Source organism: Monopterus albus, unplaced genomic scaffold, assembly GCF_001952655.1.
Source record: "Monopterus albus unplaced genomic scaffold, M_albus_1.0 scaffold174.1, whole genome shotgun sequence".
NCBI classification, from domain to species: domain Eukaryota; kingdom Metazoa; phylum Chordata; class Actinopteri; order Synbranchiformes; family Synbranchidae; genus Monopterus; species Monopterus albus.
This window is the reverse complement of record NW_018128054.1, coordinates 909,990-920,731: the sequence shown is the minus strand read 5'-3', so window position 1 is coordinate 920,731 and position 10,742 is coordinate 909,990. Positions and strand designations below refer to the sequence as shown.

At 41.1% G+C, this 10,742-nt stretch overlaps 1 protein-coding gene across 1 annotated transcript in view; it reads left to right on the top strand.

The window, feature by feature from the left end:
• Positions 1-10,224, top strand: part of LOC109969519 (voltage-dependent calcium channel gamma-4 subunit-like) — a 15,488-nt gene extending 5,264 nt beyond the window's left edge. The window contains exons 2-4 of the mRNA XM_020616453.1: positions 5,631-5,714; positions 6,714-6,854; positions 7,726-10,224. Coding sequence (XP_020472109.1) covers positions 5,631-5,714; positions 6,714-6,854; positions 7,726-8,252 — 752 coding nt within the window. The 3' untranslated portion in view covers positions 8,253-10,224. The remainder of the gene's footprint in view (positions 1-5,630; positions 5,715-6,713; positions 6,855-7,725) is intronic.
• Positions 10,225-10,742: the final 518 nt, after the last annotated feature.

The following is a 10,742-nucleotide window of genomic DNA, read 5'->3' as shown; positions in this document are numbered from 1 at the left end:
CAAGCCTATAATTAAAACATGATAACCGAGAAGCAATGCGGGGGCACTAATTAACCAGCGGGCCCCAACTACCACCTCAGTCACTCGTCCTTCTCTCCTCTGCTGATGTGCACTCTTTCTTTTCATGCATTTACTGTACAGGTTTGACTTCTCCATCCTCATCATTCTTTTCTCTTTGTTATTCTACTTGTTTAATGAAACCTCTGCCACCTCCTTCATACCCACAAACCTGTCTTCTCTTTTCTTGCTGGGAGTTAGATTAGAAGATGCATACCACAAACTGGTCTGCACGCTAAGTATGAAACTACTACCAATAGCCAGGTAACTTGGCTTAGCACAGAGTGGCGACAGGGGGAAGTAGCTATCCTTCTTCTCTCCAGCTGTGAAAATCTGCATACACTGGTGCGCCCCCACAAATTGTTCCTTTTACAGTTGGTTAAACAGGTGAGGTATTCTGTGTTAATTAATGAGCTTTAGAGATACTGACAGATGGATTTTATTATCTTTGGACACGTAGCAGTGTAGCTGTTTGCCTGTTTCCTGTATTTGTACAGAAAACTGGCTGCTGATGGTAGCTTCTTACTTACCATATGATCATGAGAGCGGCATCAATTTTCTCGTCTCGCTTTTGACAAGATGATGTGAAAGTAAAAGTATGAGGTTGGATATATATATAATTATTCATAAAAATATATTTTTGATAGCCTTAAGTGGCATCTGATCTTATCCTCATTGTTTTAATACAAATATTTATATAGTCTATATATCTACAATTTAAAATAAGACTGATGCTCCAAAAATGGCACATTTACCCAAAATTCAACATAGTTTGACCTCAACTTTATATCCTCATTTAGAAATATAAAATACTGTACATAAAAGAGGGGTGCCACAGCGGTGCAGTGGTTAGCCCTGTGGCCTCACAGCAAGAAGGTTCTGGGTTTGAGCCCGGGCCGACCCAGTGCCTTTCTGTGAGGAGTTTTCATGTGCCTGAGTGGGTTCTCACCGGCTACTCTGGCTTCCTTCTGCAGTCCAGAGACCTGCAGCTTAGGTTGGTTGGTGACTCTGAAATCAAGTGTGTGTGGTTGTTGGTCTACATATCAGCCCTGTGATAGACTGGCGGCCTGTCCAGGGTGGACCCTGCCTCTCACCCAGTGTCAGCTGGGATTGGCTCCAGCCCCCACCATGACCCTATTCAGGAATAAGTGGCATAGATAAGGGATGGATGGATGGAACATAGAAAAGAGCATATGGTTTGCAGTGGTAGAGGTGTCATGCACAATAAAGAAAATGATCAGAACCTTGCTGAGAATAAAGGATGTATGTACATTTTTATGTGACAAAGCACATCCTTCACAGCATCCATCTCACTTTTCTTCTGCCACTGTAGATACACATGCACAGTCTATCCCAAGCAGAGCTATGCGTGAAGAAACTGTAGCTTGGTGACAATTTAATTAACCAACTGTCAGTCATATCAACACTGAATCACTGATGTCTTTGCCAAATTGCTTTTCTTTCATCTTCAGTTGGACTGAAAAAATGGAGGGGTCTGTTTGATTACACAGATGCTTTTATATTCTGTCCCTGCATTCCTTGCTTCCAAAGTAATAACTGTATGTGTTATGAAGTCTGTTTGACTTGTGTGTGCATGTCTGCATTTGATATCAAGCCCTAGAAACAGTGCTCTCTCTGTTTACATCTTGATAACATCTAATTATCACACCTGCTGGGAACCTCAGACCACTCCTCCTCCTCATCAGCGGTCACACTTTCTGTCACAGATCTTAAAACAACGAGGCTCAGGGTACTGCTGCTCCTTTTTGCTGTAGATGTATTAGGTGCAGCACTTTTGTAAGTATATCATCCAGTGGAGGCTATGCAGTGCTACTGAAAAGCATGATTAAAGTCACTTTTGACTGGTTTATTCATCAGTCTTTTTGCAGAGCTATTGAAGTGTGAAAGTAAGGAAGCGGGGGCATGTGTCCCATGGAGCTTGTTGTCATGATTTACTGTGCTCCTGGAGACACCAGAGTGAGCAAGGGTTGGACTCAATAAGACATTGCACTTGATGTATTCGACTGAGCCTGCTCACCTATTGGCTGAGTTTCGATAATTCAGAATAATGACAATGCATCATCCTCTTGCCAGTGGCACCGCAGCTGTGACAGCTGTGCCTATTACATTGTATGTGTATGTTTACATGTGCATGTGTCATTCTGTGTTCACATTCATGTATTGTTGAGTGCTGACAGATCTGTGAATGGGAAAGGGGTTGGGTACATGAAAATAGGCTGAAGATGTTGAAAGCATCCTTGGAGATTGTTTATGTAAATGAGCTTATTAAAGACTAACAGGGGTTGCCATGGAGAAGAGGAGGAGACGCTCAGCATGGGGCTTTGCAACTTCAGTCAGGCCCAGGGAACCCATTACTTCCCGTGTAATATGTAGACTGTGTAAGATTAATACCCAGTTTGTAACAATACACACCAGCATCCCACAAATTTGTGGGCAAGCACTTTCTCTAACAGCTTTTTTATCACTAGCATCTTGAAAAAAACCTGTGTTCACATTTTGCCCTTAAACACTTTCTCTACTGTTTACTCTCTCTGTGATTTCCTCTTCTCCTCTTTAATGTGGCTTCAGCTTTTCCCATCCCCATCATTCCTCTGCTCTCCGTGCATTGTTGCTTCCTTTCCTCATACCTGTTTAATCTCCACTGCCTCCCTCCTCCTTCCCTCTCAGTGAGTCAGTATTCAGGCTTTCATTTTGCCAAGAGTCCATCTGACAACCTGCACACATACACACAAACTAAACATAGACATTGAGCTGATATTTATCACTCATAAATCACGAGCCTTGAGACCTCTGCTTATAATCAGATTTCCAATCAGTTGCAATATTGTTTTCTATTTCTTCCATTTTACACACACAGAAGACAAGTCGGCGGCATCAGACAGGCTCCAGTCTGGACTGCAGCCAAGGGTGGATAATACTGTGCACACATTAAAATGAATAGTAGCATTCGTGTTTTGCAGGGAAAGGTGTGTTTTTCTGTGCAGTTTGTTAAAATCTTCTACAAGCTCTGGCTGTGCAGCATGATTTAGTGTTTACACAGCAATTAACAGAATAGCAGAGGTGTCTGTGTTTTTGTTATTGTCACTGTTCTTGATCTAAGCACATCAGCCAGATGTGTTTTTTCACACTGCACAAAGTGTCACATCGTTGCTTAAAATAGTTCGTAGCTTTTTTCCTGTATTAGAAACTTGTGCTCCATTTCCACCGACTGATTTGACACTAATTAATTTGATGTCCCTCATTAAACAGCAGACCTAGTTAATAAAATCAAGCATGCCCTTAAAAGCTGTGCCACAGACAATGATGGCTGTGCGTCTCACCGATGGGCACATGGAAAATGGGCTTGACAGGTGTCTGTCTGTCATTGCTATAGTCAGTTAATGGGAAGGTTGACATTTATGTGGTGGCAGGTCATCTCTAATCTCTGCTGCAATTAGGGATAAAAAGAACGCTTTATATTTCTGGGATAAAGAAAAGTCTTTTTGCTAACAGAGCACGGCCCCTCTACCAAACAGTAATGACTGTCCAATCATAGCTTAGCAGCCATAAGTAGCTCTAGCACGTTTGCCTTCACATGCTGAAGTAGTGTATGTACGGCCTGAGTAAGAGAGATGCTTGGCATTGAAATTTGGAAAGCGGTGTCTTTCTGTTTGTGTTTTTCATCCCATTCAAAACCAGCAACACTAGATCTGAAGTATAAAGAATGGATTAAACTGTGTTTTTTCACTCTAACATAATCTGCATTTGGTATTATGTCAGGCCAATGCACATCCACTGTGTGTAAATAATATACTGTTTGAAAGCACCAACATTTAAGCCAAGCACAAAGAGGGCTATGATACAACGGACATGTTGTGTGTTATATTCTTATCAAAGTACGATGCACCTGCCACAGGCAGTTTTAATCTCAGTCTTTTAGCATATCAGCTATGCAGCCATCAATGATATGCAGCTGGTACAATGTTACAAGTCAGTAGAAATGTATTAATTTATCCCACAAGGAGACATCATTTTAAATAAACTTATAGAGCTAGCGTTAGCCCAGTTAGAGAGCTAGCAACAGCTGATACAGTCTGCCAACTGCAGTTATCAGTTTCTCAAAATTGACAGTCATCAGCTAGAAATGAAAACCCTGTGTGAGATTCTGAAAGGTAACTGTGCACTGTTGTAAACTGAACTGAATGCTGGACAGGCATAGAAGCAGTAACTAAGGCCAGTTGCTTTCCCTATTATGCTTCAGACAAATGCAAAGATGAACTCATAATGCACAGGAACACTTATGGAAATATATGCAAATCAAGGCACAGCCCAGTCCACCTTTAGTATTGTGGGTGTTTTTGGTGGAATGACTAAAGTGTTGCGGGCATTCACAGCCCAAATGGTGAATGAATAACTAAAAATGCTCCCAGCATTACCATACTGTACTGAGCACATCCATTAAACCCACCCCCAACCCTCTCCTCTCTAGACAAGGTGTTGTTTATACTCCTGTTCAATTACAGCTCCAGAATTCTCTCAGCTTTAACCTCTCTCTCTCTCTCTCTCTGTCTCATGCTCCACTCCATTCTCCCATTCTAACTCACCTTGGCATTGAAATCTTCCAGCACTGTTGTTCAGATGGGCTTGTTGTTCCTCACGGCACCTGAGCTGGATTTGAGCATCAAATCCCACTGGGTAATGCATTTCTAATCATGCCAGCATACAGCCAGCGTGTGCACGGATCCTTGAAACACAACCCACCTCTTCACACTTCAGCTATGTGTGTGCTGAGCTGTGAGCTTTAGATGGTCAGATTGATGATTGACAAAGGTGTCACAGGTCAAAGTTTCTTCAGTGGTTGAAAGTGAAAACCGTAGATAACATAATGAGTTATTTCATGAGAATGTGTAGCTTTTGTCTTTTATATGTATGCCTCCAATTTGATCTCAAGCAATAAAGAAGAGTCTCAATTTAACACTGACAGAAAAAAGAAAAACATTGGTTCTAGAATAAAATGCTTATTAAACGATCTTTAAAAGGCCTGTATGAGCAACCTACAAGTTCTTTCTCAGTGTTAAGGTTCTGCTAACAAATATATAAGTAACACTAAATAAACCTTCATGGAAGATAAAGTTCATCCCATCAGCAAGGCTGTGTTGTCAACAAAGCAGCACCGTTAAACCATGAAAAATAACCAGAAGTCACCTGAGACGTGACTTCTCACTCCATCCTCTTCTTTCAGCAGCAGGAACACAGGAGTGTCTTACTCCAGTTGACACAACTGAACAAACGCAGGTCACTGGGGAGGGAGCAGTTGTTGCTCTGACTCCAGCACCTACACATCTGAAACCAACTGGACATAGATAAATCCAAATAAATGCAACTGCAAGCATTGAATAAATTCATTTAAACATTAGCTTTCCTCAAAGCAACTTAATAATATATTCACCATAGTATTTGTAGGCGAAACAGTCCTCATCTATTAATCATCACATATATCAGACTCCTAAGGCGCCTTGATGTGCGCATTGCACTATAATAATTGCACTGTATCTTTGTCTTTCTTTCCGCAGGCCTCAATCAAGGCAGCTGTTACAGAATCAACCATTTCCCTGACGATAACGACTATGACACAGACAGCTCTGAATACCTGCTGCGTAAGTGCTCCCTGCTCGTCCTCTTTGTCTGGCCGTCTGTCTTTTATTTTTAACAGCAAGCAGGAAATCCACCGACCTTCCCTGTCTTATTTGGTCAATACTCGTTTAAACAGAGATTGATCAAATGCAAAACAAATGCATAAAATGAGCAGAGAGTTGTGATAGCATTCAGTAAGACGGATGTTAAATGGGCTCAGGGTTGCATTACAAACATGATGGGGAAATTAATTGCAGCCTGACAGCAAGGTAATTATTTACCTTAGTTTTTGACTTGTTCTCACACTTGAGTGCAATGAGCTGTGCTCGCTGCAAGAAGAACTCCCTCTCATGTGGTGAAGTCTTCTCGTAGCAGCAGTATCTGGCTGCACGGGGAGATGAAATCCTTATTAAAACCATTCTAAACCATCTGCACCATTTTTCTGTGAAAACTGGTTAAAAATAAAAACAACCAGGTTTACATGTAAACTGTGATTAGTTTGATATAAAATGAGGATAGTCAATCAGCAAAGGACCTTCATTTAAAGAGCAGAACATAGACGAATTATCAGCCCTGTGGACAAAGTCCGTTAGCCAGACTATACAAAAGCAGGGCTTAATGAAAGATTTTACAGTTGAATAAGCTCATCCAACCTCAGAAACTTGGCAAAATGGCACAGTGATTCATTTCTGGGAGGTGGTGGTCAGTGAGAGCTCTTGTTACAGCCCACAGCTGATTAGCAAAGCTTTGTTAAAACAAGGCCCCAAAGTATAAATGATAATGGAGTTCTCAAAAATGGAAGGAAAAGAGGTGGGACTGGATAGATGAGGGCTCAATGGTGAAATGAATATTGAAATTATTGAAGTCTCATTTTAAGAGCTGTGTTACATTAATTTACATATTCCACACTCTGTTTGCCTGCTATTAATCTAGTTATTGTTGAACTGGGGATCCGTAACATGCTTTATGATTTAATCATCTGGCTGACTCCAACTTAGATAACGAGCTCTTTGTCTCTGCAGGCATAGTTCGTGCCTCCAGTGTGTTCCCCCTCCTCAGCACCATACTTTTAATGCTTGGAGGGCTGTGTGTCGGGGTGGGCCGACTCTACAACAAGACAAACAACGTCGTCCTCAGTGCAGGCATTCTCTTTGTAGCTGCAGGTGAGCTGGAGGATTACTTACACTGTCAGCTGTGCTCCCAGCAAGTAATGCCTGGGGTTTGATAATGAAGAAAGGCAGCTTGATACAACACCCACAGTCATGTACTGTACTTCGTCAGTGGAGCAGCTGTAAAGACAAACCTCGTTCATCACCCACAAGTGATGAGGATGCATTCCTTTAAGGGCCTCAGCAGTGATGAGCGTCCTGTGTAATCACTGGCTGATGAACAACAGTGGCAGTACAGGGGTTTCACCAAGCTCCAGCTTATGAAGCTCATGTATTACATACATTAGAGTCACAGAGCTCTCTCGTGAATGTGTGAAATTGAAACCGACCGACTATTTTAACCCCATATCTTCATTTCATAACAGTCACCCAAATGCTGAAGGTATTTCCCAAATCCTCATAGACTCTTCTGACTACGTTAAATTTAGAATAATGTGGTCGAGTCCAGGAGAAATATAATTTTAATGAGTTTCTCAGTTATGTCCATTCATCTCATATAAATGAAGATGGTGTCATTTCCTGTCGCCATTTTTACTTTTCTGAATAGCAAACTCTTACAAAACTGACAAAATGGATATTTTTCCTGGACTGGACCGAATTATTTTTGATTCATTAGAAGGGTCTATGAGGATTCAGGAAAGTGTTAGGAAACGACAGTACAGCCTTAAAAAAGACCGGTAAGTTTCAATTTCATACATTTAAGGAAGATTATCTCTGTCACTGGGGTGTATGTAATACATGAGTCACAAGCTGGGGCTATTTCACTACATCACACCACTTATATGTTTCTTTTCCCTGTTTTTTTGTTTTGTTTGTTTGTTTGTTTGTTTTTGTCTCATTTGTTTACCTGTCTTTTGTTTACCAGGCCTGAGCAACATAATTGGCATCATCGTCTACATATCCAGTAACGCAGGAGATCCTAGTGATAAACGTGATGATGACAGGAAATATACCTACTCCTATGGCTGGTCTTTCTACTTTGGCGCCCTCTCCTTCATTGTCGCTGAAACTGTGGCTGTCCTCGCCATCAACATCTACATTGAGAAAAACAAGGAAGTTCGCTGGAAAGCGCGTCGCGAGTTTATTCGTTCACTCTCCTCCTCTTCCCCGTACTCGAGGATACCGAGCTTCCGCTACCGCCGGCGGACGTCACACACCAGCTCTCATTCTACAGAGGCTTCCCGCGAGAACTCACCAGTGGTGGGTCTGAAGAGGGCACCATCTAACAGTGGGCCCCTGGATGAGATGTCTATGTACGCCATGGCGAGGGACAGTGTGACGGAGAACACGTACAGCCCTGAACATGAGGCGGCTGCTGAGTTCCTCCAGGTCCATAACTGTTTCCCCAATGATTTAAAGGATGGGGTGAATCGCAGGACCACACCAGTGTGAGCGGCGTATTGCTGGACTTGAGATTCACCTGGAAGAGGACAAATGGGAGATGATGATAAAGTCAGTGGGCTGACCTGTTGGAGCCTGGCTGCTTGTGATAGCCTGCATCTTAGAGCCCTAGTTTTCAGAGAGACTGTCCTTTGTTGAAAGGACCAGAGGGAGATGAAAGTACAGTCAGCTGGAAAGATGAGCCAATTAAGAGAGTTTATTTATCTGCTTTTAGAGACCATCAAAGCAGGATAGAGTTACCATTGTCTGTGCTGTAGCCAATGCAAAATTAGTGTTATCTTTCAACTGTGTCAAAATGCTTAAACGAGCGATGTGTGGACCACAGCCCTTGTTTGCGTGATGGTCCCTGCACATTTTGGGTAAACTTGAGGGTGAAGCACTTACGCGTGCCAATCAGCAGGATTCTACCTGTAAATTATTTAACAAGGTGCTACATGAAATGTGCTCTTCAACATGACAGTGTTCCATTTGTGTGTGAAGTCAGAATGTGGACCTCTCTCCAAAGTTTGTTAGGTCTTGCCTTATAATCTAATTAATTGCAGGTTTGAAAGAGAGGACAGAGGCAGACTCTCTCTTTGGAATGATATAAATCCTTTTAAAGAAACTCTGATTAGAATATTTTAACATGGTTTTGGGAGTCAGTGTTTTTGCAAAACAAGTGACTTGCTAAGTTGTATGAATTGAATATTTAGTATTTTATTTGATTGCTCTCCAACCTGTATGAATGGTTTTGTCTCCCTCACTGCCCCTTCTGTAATCCTATTCTTCTCTGACATTTTTCAGAGGAATGAAATTTCATCTTGTCAGTGGAACACCTCTGTTCAGTGACCCCTTTTTTTTATTCACTTCCATATCAGCCTGCCTTTCTTCCATCACACCCCCTGATGGATGTGACATTGTGTACATTATGTGCCTGTCAGCAGAGAAGAGCAGCTGACGAGAAGGCTGTGCCCAGAACTGTGAAGACAGCGCAGGTCAGGACTGCTAGTCGGTCTGCCTGCCCCCCCTCCTCATGTCAAACAGAGGCCCCGGACAAAAACAAAGGGAGCTGTCTGCAACCGCCTCCCTAAAGGATTTGGTTTTAATAACGGGGGCTGCACTGTCGTCCTGCATGTCCATCTTTGCTTTTTGTTTGTTTGTTTTTTAGGTTTTCTCAGGAAATACTGGGTTTTTGTGGCAGGTTTAACTTTTGAAGTCTTCTCCTTGTTTTGTGGTAGTGCTAGAAAATGAACCTGTGATACAAGATACCATGACTGTATTTAGAGGCTACTATGAGTGTTTGCTTGCTCCAAGAACCAGCTGGGGTGGGTTTTCATCAGTCTTAGGGCTATTTAGCTGCCTCTGGTTTGGCAAGTGGGCTTACTCAACCACAGTGTAGTGTTTGATTGTATTTAGTGTGTTTGATATTCCATTAGAGATACCTAAACTAGTGTATTTAAAAAAAAAGCTAACTAAAAAAGCCATTTATATAATCCATTCTGAGTAGAGAGCTTACACTTTTATATTACAGTGTCAGAAAAAAATCCAAATGTAAAGCTGTAAACTTGTATATAAAAGTACAATTAAAAAAACGAAACAAAAACACTGAATAAGCAAAAATGTGAAACATTATTTAAAGCATTATTTTACTGGCAATGACATTGGTCGTAGAATTCAATTTACCATTTTTTATTCAGGTAAACACACTTGGGTTTTGTGTTATCAGTCAATAAAGTAAATCAAAGTATTAAATATTCTGTTGTGTTTAAGGTGAAGTACAGTTTTTTTCTATTGTGTGTATGTCGCAGCTGTACTTTACTGAATGTGCTGATATATTATTTATGGCTTACTATTGATAAGCACATTTTCAATTTTATTGTAAATTTGAGAACAGAAGGGAAGATGCTAAGTGGAGTATAAGGAGGTGTGTAATAATAAATAATAATTACAGGGAAAGAAACTGAGGCACTTGTTGTATTATACACAAAAAATGAACACCTTACCCTAGATCCAGTGTGTTGCAAGTACAGACTTACTGCATTTATTTCACTATTAGGGTGTTTTCATTTTTTGATATTGGATAGTACAGTGCCTTTGCTTTATTTATAATATACTTTACTTCCTGCTTTTATTGTTCCATTCAAAAAGGTTTTTAATATCTGATTTTCCTTTTTTTGTTACAACCAAACCTCTACTGTACATAGAGAAATAAACTAAATCGACATTATGATGTTTAGTGTTGATTCTTACAACAAGCTAACTTGTTCCTATAGTGACTGATGTGGAGCTTTTGTTTTTCCATTGAAATGTATGACTGCAGTGCTTAAATCAGGTTTTTGTGTCTGACTTTCTGTGTGTCCTGAATGCCTCTACAATTCAACGACCTAAGAATGGATTACTGTCATCTTCAAATGAACTATGAGACACTTCAGCCTCAGAGTCTCTGCATTATTTGGTCATGAAATCAATCAGTCAGAGTCACACTAATGGCAGCACTCTTAG